At 39.4% G+C, this 14,838-nt stretch overlaps 1 protein-coding gene and 1 long non-coding RNA gene across 3 annotated transcripts; one reads left to right on the top strand and one right to left on the bottom strand.

Annotated features, from left to right (window-relative positions):
• Positions 1 to 5,397: 5,397 nt before the first annotated feature.
• LOC137480928 (uncharacterized) lies at positions 5,398 to 9,661 on the bottom strand. The gene is made up of 2 exons (XR_011003179.1): positions 9,586 to 9,661; positions 5,398 to 6,046 (listed from the first exon to the last, which is right to left on the bottom strand). It is a non-coding gene; the product is annotated as an uncharacterized lncRNA (long non-coding RNA).
• TRH (thyrotropin releasing hormone) lies at positions 6,839 to 12,733 on the top strand. 2 transcript variants are annotated; one of them, XM_068202418.1, is made up of 3 exons: positions 6,839 to 9,925; positions 10,713 to 11,006; positions 11,866 to 12,733. In XM_068202418.1, exons 2-3 carry the CDS (start codon positions 10,811 to 10,813, stop codon positions 12,441 to 12,443), a joined length of 774 nt encoding a protein of 257 aa, XP_068058519.1. In that variant the 5' UTR covers positions 6,839 to 9,925; positions 10,713 to 10,810; the 3' UTR covers positions 12,444 to 12,733. The 2 variants fall into 2 exon arrangements, with proteins under 2 accessions (XP_068058519.1, XP_068058518.1); XM_068202417.1 differs by having other exon boundaries at positions 6,839 to 11,006.
• Positions 12,734 to 14,838: the final 2,105 nt, after the last annotated feature.

A 14,838-nucleotide genomic window follows, 5' to 3' on the forward strand; every position in this document is an offset into this window, starting at 1 on the left:
AACACTGGTGTTCTAGCACTTTAAGTAGAGAATTTCATTTTCTCTTGGTACTCTTGCACACAATTTTTTTTTCTGAGTTAGGCACCCATCTCACACTAGAGACAGGAAACAGAAATGCATAATGTAAACACTTAAATGGATCTCTGCAAGATTATCTCTGTTCTTCAATTTATGCAAGGTCTTAGCCAGTCTTGATGCAGGAGCCTTCAAAAATGTTTTTACTATTGGAAAACCTGTCAGATCCTGAACCTGAGGTGATGTGCTCATATGCAGAAATTATAAGGGATGTACAGAACTTTTCATTTTGCAGAATTCTGTGATGATCTTGTGTTTAAATAGGTCAGAGCTCCTCCTGCCCATCAGAGAGGCATTCAGAACTAAGGATAGGGTGATTTGCTAGGCTGAAGTCTCCAGATTCTTTTCATTGCACTGTGCTAAAGAGCAGCTGGACCATCGCTGATAGAAGCAAGCTTCAGCTAAAGATTTGAAACAATTAATATAGCTGTTCAGTTCCAGCTGAACTATGTAACAGACTCACAGATGGAGCTATCCTTAACTTAGCATTCACCTAGCAGTGATTTCCAGTTCCTCATTACAGGCTGTATTGACCAATGCTATGTACCTTCAAGTAAAGAAAACTAGTACATGCCTTCTTCCATCCCATGAAACTGCTTTGCTCTGTACCAGGCCCCAACCAGATTTGAAAGTGATTCTAGTGAAGATGGAGTTACTGTTTTTTAATAAAAGCACAAAGTTGTGAAAGGTCAATTGGATTACCCTGGTGTTGTCTTAGGGATAATTTGTTATCCAAATGACAATGATCATATGTTTGTAAGTACAGCTAGTGATCAAAGGCACTACCTACTTATCAGGCAATCTGTGGCATTTTCAGTATTTGCCCAAGCAATAAAACCTAAGCTTCATTTACTCAACATAAACAGAAGAAGCTCAAAAATAATCACAGATTATTGTTGGGATCATCCAGAAAGTATTTTTAAAACAATCTGTCATCTTCTTTGTCTTGATAAGCTATTTCAAATGTCAAAATATTGGGTCATATTTTTGAATAAAAGCTATAAAATATAATGTTATGAAAGCTTTAACTTTGCATTTTCCATGATGGTCTCTGAATCACTCATGGAAATGCAGGTCTGAAAGCAACTCCCAAGAGGGTTTTTTTACCTTTTCTAGTTGCTTTACTTTTGTTAAAGTTTCTACATGTGTAAGCATTTACTAGGGTACCTATAGATCATCACAGAGGAAATTTAACAAAAGGAATGCTTTTATTAATGTCCTTTTTTCATCCTTTAGAAGTAATTCCAAACTCTGCATTCTCTTGTACCACATTCAAGGAAGACTATCACCAGCCATTCCAGGAGTGCATTCTAGAATTCCATCACACCGTTTAGGTGTCAATATAGAAAATTTCAAATCTGATAGCAGCTTCAACAAGGAAAGAAAGAAATCTGGAGGAGAAAACTGTTTATTAAAGGCATCAGCAGTGTGTAGAAAGAATTCTGTGAAGTTCCTGATATTTAATATATGTATGATATACAGTTGTGGTTTTGTCACAATTGACCACACCAAAGCTTCACCAGATTCCAATTAAACACAAGTTTTCTATTCACCATTTTCTTTACTGAAATTTGCATGCCATGCCTACTGGACTTGGTGAAGTCTACTTGCTCCCTAGGAAAAACCCCAACAAACTATAAATTACAATTTTTACTTCTCTTGTCATGATTTGTGACTTTTAAAGCATGCCACAAGCATCAAAACTCTCTGTATTGTATCACTATAGTTTATTTGTGGACAGGGAACACAAAACTCAGATATTTAAGGGCTTACCTAATTCCAGTTACCATCTATGTAAAGTCTGACTCTGATTTTAACTACAGTTGGATTTTTGCCTCACTGAGTTACTGACAATCACAGAGCAATTCAATGTAAGAGACTGAAGTAAAATCAGCTCAGTTCTCAGACTCCATTCTAACCAAATAACCATGTGGTCTCCCAGCTTGGTGCTTATAAGAATGCAACATACATGCTGTAGTTTGCATCTGCAAACCATTCTCCAGCTACTTTTAAATGTATCTTTGTTCATGTTCAGGCTCAGCTGAAAACACTCGGGGGAAGAGAATGACACAAAACCTGAGAGGCATATACACTTTGTGCCCCACAGTCTTCTCAGTAGAAGCAGGTGTTAAATGACTCAAGGAACTTTTACTCCAGTGCTACATGTTCATTTACTCGGCTTCCCTTGGGATGCATAGAGTCTGCCAGCTGGACTGATGTGAAGAGAAATCCATGAGAAGAACACAGAAGCCATTTCTAAAAATCAATACTCCTAGTCTCAGCAGATACCTCACTGACCCCATGTGTGCCTTTATTGCCCCATAAAGAACAATGTCTAGTGTTTGTTTGATAATTACAATCCCTATCCCCAAAATGGCATCTGAATATCTATTGATTCTCACTTTATGCTCTTTACTTGTAAACAAACCTATTAAGCCCTTGTGGAAGAGTTTATCGTTATTACAATGACTATGATAGTTATAAAGGTACAAATTAGATAAAGGTCATTGTTGCTATGTAGCTCATGGTACAATATGAAAATTGTCTTGAGCAACTGGTTGTGGAGAGTTTCCTCCCCCTCCAAGTCTTTCAGCTGCACATCAAGCTCCACGATGGGCAAGGGAGCAGTTCTATACTGAGTACTCCATGAGCTTCCCTCGTATTAACCAGGTAATTCACACAATCCACCAAAGGACTCCCAGCCTACTGTGCTCTGCACAATGCACACATGGCAACATATCAGATCTCTGGTGGCTTCTGTGTTAGTCAAGTACAGGCAGTAGCACTTCCCAGTTGACTTCCAGACACACCTCTGGTGCCACAAATCCATATATTTGCTACAGTGAAGGCTTGGATTCTAAGAGCTTCCAGTTTCACTGGTATCATTAGTAATGGTTGCAAGTGACAGGAATAAAAATTCCTGTAGCCATGTGCCCTGCAGACACAGTGGGACTAATGAACAATACCAGAAACAGTAAATTGTATCATTAATATTTGCTAAGACCTTCCTATAAATGGCCTGTGCTAGAATCAGACAGCAAAACCTGCACTTGTCTTCATCCTTCTGGTAATGGCAAGTGAACAGCTTTCTTATAAGCCTTTTCTTACACAAGGAAGGAAATCCATGCCAGGATAAAATGACTCTCTTCTTTCTTTCACATCCTTTTGCAACACTGCAGCAGAGCTCACAAATCAACTGTAACCTGGTCCTGATTAGCTTGATGCTGATTTACAGCTACCCAAACTCTCGAAATACCATATTTATGACCAACACAACTGCCATGATTACTCCACCCTCTCGCTTCATCATTTCATACACCTCCAGGTGCAAGTGTATATGTATGATAGGTGTAGGTGCACACGGAGGTGTATGCATATACATCTAGATTTCATTCCAACTCTCTTGGGAAGACAGTTTCAGATTTTACTTCACCACAGTACTTACCACAACAGGATTGTGATCTTCACTGTTGCTGTGCTACAAGACTCTTAAAATCAGTAGTTAAAAAGATAAAATGTCTAATCTTACTGCATGAACACAGTCAGCAAATTTAAGCCCTCACAAAATGAGTAGACCAAATAACTTAGTAACTATTAAGAAAGACAAAGGTACTAGGAAAAAAGACAGGAACAGTTCATTAGTAAAAGGCAGCATAACACACATTCATCATCACAGGCAGACAGGAACACCTGAGGAGAAGGAGCAATACCTGAACTGTTACCTATTTCAACCAGATCAGCTGATATGACTGGTACCAGAAGTTAACTTTGTTAGTTAAACCAGATTCCTATTCAAAATCCCTCTCTACATCTGACTCCAGGATGCTCCTCCAGTAGAAGAGCTGTTCTTAGGTGTTGTGTATAGGTAGGCACAAACACATCTGCCTTGCTGAGGTGGTCCTGCCACAGGCCCATTTCCCTTTCTTAGCAGATCAACATAGACAAGTTAAGGGTAAATCACATTTTTGCTGCATCCTTAAAGCCAGGCTTTAGGTCACTTTACAGAATAATTTGTACAAATGAACAGCTTTTTACAACAGCCAAAAGCAACAATAAGATATACACTTCTTTAATTTTAAAAGCTGCTATAGAAATATCTAAGTTTTGAGAGGATGATGTTCTAGAGTGAGGCACATGGAACAAAGTTCTGGAACTTTTCATTATGCTTTTACATCCTCTTCTTACTTGTGCTCTCTGATTCCCAGTCACTCGGCATGCACCATGTGTGTCAAGCCTTCAGGAATTTTGGAGCCTTGCACCTCATAACTTAACCAGCCAGGACTGGCAGGCCGACTATCCAAATATGCTCTGTGCTGATTGCTCCTAGGGAACTGGACAGCAGTACTGGCTGCAAGCTGAGGATTGTGGACTTCAAAATCCAAACCAGCACTTTTAAACACTTGGTGCCAAACACTAAATCTGTTAGCAACGCCACCTCACAAATTTTTGCCTCTTCCCACCAAATTATGTCTTCTCTGTCATAATTAGTATGTCTTAGCAGTGAGTGTAAGGGACAGGCACAGAGCAAACACATCACCATGTCACTTTAATTTCTATGGAAGTAGTGATCTTCTATCTACAACCATCCAACTGACTTTGCAATTTACCTGACAGTGTGAATCAGACTTGCTTCTGCAAAGTAAGCTGAATGTTTTCTATCATTCCAAATCAAATTTTCCCAAACCTATTCTTGCTATATGATGAAACTTGCCCCAGTTCAAAGATAGTATTTTGGCAAGGTGAACTGGGTTGTAAATTTGCTTCATCTGATGACTGTTGGAAGTGAACAAGATCTTGAGTCTTGTCATCAGCAGCTGTGAAAAAACAACAGGCTGGGCAGCTGGAAGTTTGTTTGGTTTTTTTGTTTGGTTTTTTTTTTTTTTTTGTGCTTGGAGGCATAGAGCCATGCTTGTTTCATTTAGTGGCATTATTTGTTTTGAAAGATCCTGGACTCTGCCTGAAACAAGAATCAGGGCACAGAAATATTCTTTCTGACAATGGCAATTTTCTTCCCAAATCACAGGGTTCACTTGACTAGAAAACTATAGAAATGATCCTGCATAAACATTGTGGAGATAATTACAAAATAAAGAACCACTACAATGAATCTATTGAGATCTTTAATTCCAAACTGCCACCATCCCAGAAAGAATAAACTGTGAGTTAGTCTGACTCTTAAGCATACAATTAAGCCTGTCAAGTTTTGGCTGCATAATATGCTGTTTAATATTGAAAAATCTGTCAGTAAACCAGTATGTGGCATTAATTCATAATGCTTTGGGTTTGCTTCCTCATGGAACAATAAAACTATTTAGCCAAGACAAGCAACATGTTATTTATACACCTTTTGGCAACAGTTTTAATGATATGTGGGATACTGCCCTTTCCTTCTAATATAATAGTTCCCTTTTTGGATTGAAATTGATGAGAGGAACTGAGTATGTGTTCCATGTGGAATTTACTCAGTAATTCTATTAAGGGTTTCCTCACAAAGAAATGAATGTTCTCAATCTCCTTCAATACTCATCCTACTCATTATTTAAAACAGAAGGCCTAATCTCTCCATATATTAAGTTTCCTCAAAGGGTTTTCTATTAGTTTCAATGAATTCAAAAAATTAGGCTTCAACACTTTTGTTTGCAAAACTATGAAAGTCTGGGCCTTACAGTCAGAGCAGAAGGTTTTGCCATTTCTGGAATTTTTGAGAAGGAGGTGTCAATTGAAGGTTATGCAGCCTTCAAAAGGAATCCTTTACACCTCCTTACCATGCTCAGGTCATGCTTCAAGTGCCATCCAACATCAGCCAGCAGAGCTTGTAATAATTTCACCAGATTCTCCAGGCCAATTTCTTCGCCTGGCTCTAACTAAAGCTTCCCCCAAAAGGCCTCAGAGCTCACATCACAAACAAGTTTTTACCACTACAGAGTCTTGCACTACGCAATAAGAGAAGTACTGTGGTGGGGGCTCAGTGCTGGAAGAAACAGAGCATGATAGAGAAGTTCCCTTCTTTTCCCTTCCTAGATTTTATATTCACAGCTAATGAAAATGAATAGGAAAGCTGTCCTTATTATTCCTCAAGAGTTTTGGTTTTGTGATGACTTGCAGCAAAACCAGCTAGGCTATGATAAGCTGATCTGCTGCTCACAGTGAAGCCCCCCTGGCTGGGTATGTCTACACAGAGGGATCACTTTTGCTAATACTGGTGGTGACCACAGTAGGCTGCATTTCAAACTTCCTTCACGTGTCATTACACCCACTCAGTACTGTCTAGGTCCATTTACTTAGCAAATGAATTCTGGGGACTAGCAGATAGAAGTTGATTGGAACCCTGCCTCCAGTAATGACTAATATTTAATACAAGGTTTGCAGATTGGGTATAATATCTTCTTTTGTAGTGACATCCATTGCCATGAAAAGCTGACAGTTCTAGGAGATCACAAGTCCTTTTTTAGTTCTAAGACGAGAGACAAACTTTCAGATATGAATGCATTTCCTCAGGCCTAAGAAAGGTTTGTACTCCTGGAGGCTTGCCTCTCTTGTTAAACTGTATTATGGGTCTAATAATAAACCATCTAAAGATCATTGTGGCTGTATACACTCTGGCACTCTGATGTCATTAAAATCAAAATGGAGAAAGGCTGGAATTATACCTCTCACAAAATACAATACATCCTCCTCCAGGGCAAACTATTTACCTGTTCTTATGCAGAAAGGATCATGTTAAGAAGATCACGTGGAAAAATAGAGTTGTCCACCTATTACTGAAATCCATCTCCCTAATTTTCTGCCTGAGTAGTTCAATCAAGGAACAAATTGGGAGGAGCAATATAAACAAACTGTGCTTTTACATTTTCCAGAGAAAACAAAAGAGCTGATTTGACTCTCATTTCTGTTAGCAAACAAGTCATTCCTAATTTACAGCACTGTTAACTAGAGGAAGTTCAGATAGAACAGGTTAGATTTGCAGTCATTGCAAGAAATACATTTCAGGAAATATCCCAGAGGATTAAGTTATTTAAAGAGATGAGAAGATCGAAACTACAGTCCTAGTGACAGTGTACAGTTAATAAAAATTAATTGAATGCCTTAAGTAGTCAGTGGAGGTATTTCTCTCATTCTTGCACACAGAAGTAATACCATGTAGGTAAACTTTTAAATGAGAAAGATGTGTGTCTTGTGGGGTTCTACCAGAAACCAAATCTCTTTTCAATACAGGAATGCTAAGTGAACAGATTCTGGTCTCACTTCCTAACTCTAAAACTATGTATCTGTGACAAAGGGCAAACCACTTAAAATTCATCATCTCCTAGTGAAATTGGTAACAAATGCAATGAGCCATTAATTCCAAACAAGAGTATTTTTATTCCTATAGGTAAAGAAAAGCAGTTCCCACAACAACTTCTATATTTCAGGATTCCTGGAGGGATGACCATACTAAAAATGAGCAATGTACTTCAGTTACTTATCTCCGATAGTGACAAGAGCAAGGCATTCAAAGTAAGAGGTAGAAATTCAAAACTCTGCCAAGGAGAACTTTCTGCCTGACTTCACAATGTCATGGTTGACTAACTGCACAAAACACGAGTGTCTATATTCTTTAAAACAGAGATGAGACTAGGGTTAGCAGCAGATTTTCTCATTATTCCCCTTTGAGATCTTTTTAGGGACCAACTCCGTGCCCAGAGACAGCCCCAGTGCAAAAGCTCCATTGCTATGAACACCAACACTGAGCTGAACAAGTGCTCAGCACAAGTGGAGGCACCAGGATCCTGGTGATGCATGGTGAGTGATTGCAGACAGCAACACACACAACATGCAAGCTGGAGAGGGGAGCAACACAGACCTCAGTCCTCACAGATCACATGTATAGGTCTAACTTTGGTTTTGGAGGAGTTGTCTGCCTCCCAATAGCTTCATGTAGAAGCCCCTTGAGAAGCTGGCGTGCTCTTGAGAATGTTTAAAAGAAAATTCAAGAACTTCCTCAACAGACCTGATACAAAAGATCAAGGAACTTGATGCACCTGTGATAAAATACAGCACTTGGACAAAGGACTGAGGAACACAGTGATGCTGAAATGCTGTATTTAGGTGTGAAATGTGGTCGTTCAACATCTCTGTGCAATTCTAGAACCTACCACAGACTTAGATGTGGACTGGGAGCCAAACCCTGTGTTGACACAAGCTCTGGGCAAGTCTGGGGCGTCAGTGCATATGTGACAAGACAAAAAAGTATAGCTTGGGACACTCTGGAATTTGAGAAAACAAACTCTTCCTCCTACCCATTAATTCATCTCAGCATCATGAGTAATCGTGCAGTGAGGGGGAGGAAAGAACATTTACACTTATAAAACAAACCTCCAGAAATCTTTTAAATAGAAAAAAATCACCTGTAGGGAAAATGAAACTGAAAAAAATGTAGCTAGAAAAAAGCAAAACAGAACTCTAAAAGGAAGGATATCATATTAAAATCAGACAGTTTTCCAGCTGAGAAATAGAAAATGGACATTTTTCATTAAAAACCCTGACTCTTTGAGGTGCTGATTTTAAAGTTTCTTCCTTTAAACAAATAGTTAAACTCTACTAAATGAGTCCAAAATAAACTAAGTCTGAGTAAAGAGGCAAAGCTGGCCAGACTGGACGTCCTAGGCATTGCACTGTGAATATAATTTTGCACCTGCTGAGGAGCTTTGCATGGAGATGTAATTATAACACAGTACTTCACACATGTTCTCTAAAAGTAAGCTCAAAAGTGTCAAGAAGCAGATTTTAAGGAGAATGAAACCGGGTAGTTTCCCATTTCATCAGTGCTCACTTTCATTTATAGGGCAATACAGTAACTGTTTAAACTCGGGTGTCATACCTGAGAGACCTTATGGAGTTACTGCACCTAGGAAGTGCCAAGCAGTTGTCCTCCCTGTATAAGCAGTATTGTGTGGAGCAATATCTTAAGTAGACAGACAGGTTAATGACAGACAGTCTTATTTCCAGTTACAATCGTATAATGCTTTTTGAAGCACATAGCAGCAACATAAACATGCTTTAATATTTAATACTATGCACCTCATATTCTAAAATACTTTTTGTGGAAGCCTATGCCAAAAAAAATATGGAACTGTGAGCCAGAAACTGTATAGTGTCATTCAGAATAAGAACTCACTGGTATCTATTTATTTAAATGTAATCCATTGTATTTTTGCCATTGTCTTTCTTCCCTACCCTAATTAATTACCTATATCCTGCTTTTACTCCAAAACACTTGCTTAATAGAGGACAAACAAGCTTAGTTTTGTTAAGCAAAGAAAACCTCCTTTTCATTATGCTGAGTCACATAAAGTTCAACACAATCTCTTTAGACAATGGGAAAATAACAGTTTCTGGGAGCTGAGTATAGATATATGGAGGCCAGCAGATAACTGTTAGAATCTTAAAATGCATGCAAAATGCAGCTCTCTGAGAGCAGTAAAAAAAAAAAAAAAAAAAAAAAAGAACACATCATAGCCCCTAAATTACCTCAGAGCTGTTTGCATAAAGGGTCCAGAGGCAGTACACTATAAGTACAGAGACGTGAGCCATGCAGAGAGCACACGGCAACGCTTCTGTTGGACACTCTGTGTGCCTGCAGCAAAAGGGCAACTGAAGCTCAGGTGCACAAACAGCTTTAAAGGACTTGGCAGATGCATCAAGCAAAAATCTGAAACTGCAAATCAGGTAATTTATCAAATAATTTCCTTTTTAGCAGATTCTACCTTTCTGTCTAAAGATTGCTCTGAGTCAAACTGCCTATGTGATGTTCTTAGGGCTGTTACTCAAGGATTTCATCAGAACTGATAAAAACCTGCCAATAAAAAAGGTAATGAACTCATTTTCTATTTGGGAAATTTGTGGAACTTCATAAAATTGTGCATTTTTTTTATGTTCTGAAGATATAATTAAGCTAAATGACTGCTATAGTAGTATTAAAGATGTATTCCATTCTACTGAAGGAACTCTGCTTACTGTAAAATAAATCCCTAAGCCTGTTAGGAATTCGGTGCTAGCTAGAAGAAATAGGAAAACACTTGGTATCTGGACAAGAGGTAATACAAGATACAATTATGACTATGTCTCTGAAAAAAAATATAAGGTACTTCCCTCATTTCTTTCCACGCAAGAAATCGCCCTGCCACACAGAGCATAGCTGTCTTCTTAGCCTGACAAATACCCAGGCACCTGGCTACTTTAAATGTATAGAAAAAGATAGCAAAAAACTAGTGGATTATTTGGGTTTGGCTTAACTAAAGGTGGAATGGAAGTGCTGCTAATCTCAGTATCATTTTAAAATTAACTCTTAGCAAAGGGAATTGCCTGATGCAGATAGCAGGTATAGATGTCTATACTTTGTGCAGAGTTCAAAGGGGAAATCATGTTTGCCTCTTGGCAGAAGGCAGAGTAAAATCACTGTTTTTCAGAATCACCTGTGCCTCAGGAAGTTCATACCATATTTATTCTGCCAGAAAAATTAGCAACTATCTGGTTTTAATTATGAAGAATTTAGATGCTTTGAAGAACAAAAAACAAACTGAGAGGTTAGTAACAGATATGAGGAAAGACCATAAAGAGACTTCAATCCCTGCAGCAATGCCATATTTGTTTTTCAGTGTCTGGAAATATTGCTGTTATTGCTAGGTTTGCTTGCTCCATCCTCCTCTCCTGTTGTTCTCTGTCCAATGGAAGTTGCAGGAACCCCTGTCCCAAAATGCCATCCATCCAGCTGCCACTGCTACTCCTCTGCTTGGCTTCATGTGGTGTTTGCTTCAATGGGGGACATCTCCTTCCAGAGGAGAGTGAGAACATGGGAAAAAGTCCCCTGGATGACATCCTTCAGAGATCTGAAAGCCTCATTCTTCAGTCTGTCCTCAAGAAAGCTGAAAAGGAAGAAGAGATTAATAAAGGTATCTATCTCACTGGGGACACCCATTTGGTGATGGCACAGCACTTGACTGAGATAATTAGATCCAAGGTATGATTTCCAGGTCTTAATGTCATACTTAGCACTGGAACTAAGGGGAGGGGAAGGATAAGAGGGCTGCTGCAACACACTGACAAACACTTCTTCACAGATGCTTTCTTCTCCAAGATCTCTTTGCTGAGGAAAGGCTGCACTACCACTAAGCAGCTGCTGCATAATAAAAAGGTAGAAGCCTGTCACAGAAAACCTGCTTGTTCAGCAGGTACTTCCCTAGGAAAGCTCTAAGAGGAGCTATGAAGGACATTCTGCAGCTGTGGACCCTGTACCTAATGTAAATTCGAGGTGGGGGTGCTGCCATCCACCTACTGCCTCCATCCACTGGTTCCTACCCCCCAACAGAGGTGGGCTTTTTCCACGGCTGGGAATGCTAGAGGCTGCTCCAGTGTCTGCACCTCCCACCTTGTAGATGCTCTGCTACCAGTAGTCACAGCAGTGGAAGATCAGACTCAGGGATTGCAAGAAACAACACAGAGGTTTGCCAGCAAACAGGAGCACTGGGCCCTTCCAGAGTGGAAGACGAACTGGCCCCAAGTGCCCACAGGAATAGTCATCCTCCCTCTTCACATCAATGCTAAGAATTGGTTGTGTTGATCCAAGTACTGAAATATTAAAAAGAGCCTAATAATGAGTAAGAGATATTAATAGTGTTATGACTGGTAGCTAGAAACACTGAGTTGGCTTTCAAAAACCAACAGATTAAGATCCTGCTCCACAAATTCCTAATACAACTTCCTTAGGGAGGATTATGGGGTTTTATTAATCTTATTCTTCTCCTTGGACAGAATTGAATGCCCCTCTGCTACAATGGTTTTCCAAAAGACAACACCCTGGAAGAAAGTACCTAAGCAACCTGGAGAAGAGACAGCATCCTGGAAAAAGAGATGTTGAGGAAAAGACATCTTATGGAGACACTCAGAAGAGGCAGCATCCAGGAAAAAGGGAGATGGAAGATGACCTTGATGTCTATGTGGAGCTGAAAAGGCAACAGCCTCCTGGCAGAAAGTCATTGTTGGATCAGTTTGCTTACAGCCCTAGGGCACAGCTAACCTACATGAATGAGTTATCCAAAAGAAAACATCCAGGCAGAAGATATCTGATGTTCAAGCACCAGCAACCTAGCAAAAGAGGCTGGAATTATGAGGTAGATGTATACGGTGAGAAACGCCAGCATCCTGGAAAAAGGCACTGGAATTTTGACAGCTCAGATGACACAGGTCCCTGCAACTTTCAGGAGTCATTCACTTGTCATAAACGCAGCTTGTTGCTTGATTTAGTAGAAGAGGTTAGCAGAGACAGGGTAGAAGAAAAGCGTCAGCACCCAGGGAAGAGATCAGCATGGGAAAGTGAAACAGAGGAATGAGAAAAGAATTGTGTAGCACTTGCATTTGGTGAAGTAAACTGCCAGATCACCAAAACATTCCCTTCACTCCTTTTTGGCTTCCTGCTGCTGACCTCTGCACCTGCCTTTCAGTGTGTTAATATTTCCATCCAAGTTAATGGCTTTGTCACACACTTAAAGCAAAGGAACTAAAGGACCCATCTGAATGGAACAGGCAAGTACTGAGAATCTTAAATTCTCCCACTTTAGGAAAAGTGCTTATTTTCTTAGGAGCCCAGACCCCAAAATAATCCAATTATGTGTTCCTAAATGACTAAAACAGGCTCTTAAATTTCTGTTCTGACGCTACTGAAGTAGAATAATTATATGGTTTCCTCTCACGTCAGTGAAATCAGTAAATAGTGAGGAAGAAAAAAGAACATATGCCAATTGTTTCAAAATTAAATAGAGCAGGTTTTCAGTTCTAAATGATAACATTCTGGACACCTGAGACCTTGTGCACTACAATCTGTCCAGACAGTAAGCACTATAGAGAGACAGGAACAGTTTCAACTGGAACAAAATAAATGAGTGACTTCATAGTTTGTCTTGAAACCAGCACAGGCTCCTCACCTAAGAGGCTACAGAGTGCAAACGGATAATGCATCCCTGAACATCTCAAGCACACATTATGTCCCCTCTGACTGTGGACAGCCCACACAAGAACTCCCACCCTGGTGTGTCCACACTTCAGTCATGCCACTTGAAATCATGCCTTCTCCTCAGACATTTAATAATAAAGCAAGAAGAGATCCTTCCCTTCCAGTGAGGATTTCTGATTTCTCTCCTCTTAAAGGAATGCTTTTACTTTCTGTGGTCAGACTTCCAAAAGTGTGTATTTGATATGAATGATTCAATAAACAAGAATAGTCAACTCTGGTGTCCTTATTGGTTGTGCAAACACACTGCAATACTGTGAAAAACATACACCCAACTCAAGCTAAATAAAATAACATAACATCAAAGGGTATTTTTCTATGTACAATCTCCTTGCATGCTAGTGGTCAGCACATGCTTGTACTTAAAACTATTTCATTACTGAAGTGGAAGGATGATAGACTCCCTTAAAATCTTCCACCTGTATGACACAGATAATTATGCATCTGGGCTAAACGCACATCAGTCATGCCACCCACTTCACAGGGAACTCGATGAGAAGCTGATTTCCTGTTTGGGGTCTAAACAATAGATTTACTGATTTTTGCAACTGATATGCATTTACTGGGCACACTGGGTTAGTCATATCAATTCTTGCACATTTGAAGAGGTTATAGCACACCAATATTTTGCTACAATGTTATTTTTTATGAACAAATGAGTATACTTTCCATCAACATTCATCCTCAATATTATTGAGACACATTAGCTGACTTGGAACTCCTCCTCAGTTACAGAAGTCAGTTTTGCAGAAATCAGTTTAGCTACCCTGAAGAAAAATAATTAATCATCTCACAAGTTTCACTGAAGTTAGATGCTCACAGGCTGATCAACACTTAACCTGTATTTTGCAGTGCTGCAGACATACTAACAGGCAAGTACACTCTTTCTCCTACAGACATCATTCTCAGAGCATTGTCTGCCACAGGGGATTTCACACTTTTGTGACTATGAAGCACACAGAAGGACAAGTTCAAAGTTAAGTATTTGTCAGATTTATCTACACCTTAAAAGCTTTTTGGCTCTGGAGTTTGGCTAAGAAACTAAGCAGAAAATAGCCAGCTTTTATCCTATAATGTTATGCTTCTTTGAATAGTAAATATAGTGCAATATCTTATCAATATGAACAACTCAGATACATATATACTGTTTAGTTATAACGTAAGAATTAGTTAATTGCACATCTCTCATCTTATTTTTATTGTATACCTTCCCCTCACTGTCACTTTTTATTAGAACTTAAGAGAATTTAATAGTCATGCAAACATCCACAAGTAACTAGCTGTGCTCTGTCACTCACACTGTGACAACTGCAAAACCAGGCCTTACAGTTACACTGGTCCCTGAGGAAGTGCACTATCTGTCTGTCAGACTGGCTGGGGCTCTTCAGGAATGAGAACAAACCAGAAGCAGACTTGAACCAAAGGTCATGGAAGTCAGTAGCAAAATCTGCAGAATCTGAATTAAATCCACAGAGCAAAGCTGTGCAATGGCTCTAATGTGGCAGCACAGTCACACAAAATCTTACTTTTTAATTGAGACTAAACCCACCTTGCACAGATGAGTTCTTTGTTGATTCCACTGCAGTTTCATATATCTGGGTATTATTACCAGTTACTGAGACATAAGGGAGCTTGATTCATAAAGCACAGATTTTACAAGTGTCTTCAAAATGAGTTTTGCTTTTAATGGTGGAGAAAGTTCAGGTGAACCAGCTGTA

This window comes from Anomalospiza imberbis, chromosome 11 (genome assembly GCF_031753505.1).
Source record: "Anomalospiza imberbis isolate Cuckoo-Finch-1a 21T00152 chromosome 11, ASM3175350v1, whole genome shotgun sequence".
NCBI classification, from domain to species: domain Eukaryota; kingdom Metazoa; phylum Chordata; class Aves; order Passeriformes; family Viduidae; genus Anomalospiza; species Anomalospiza imberbis.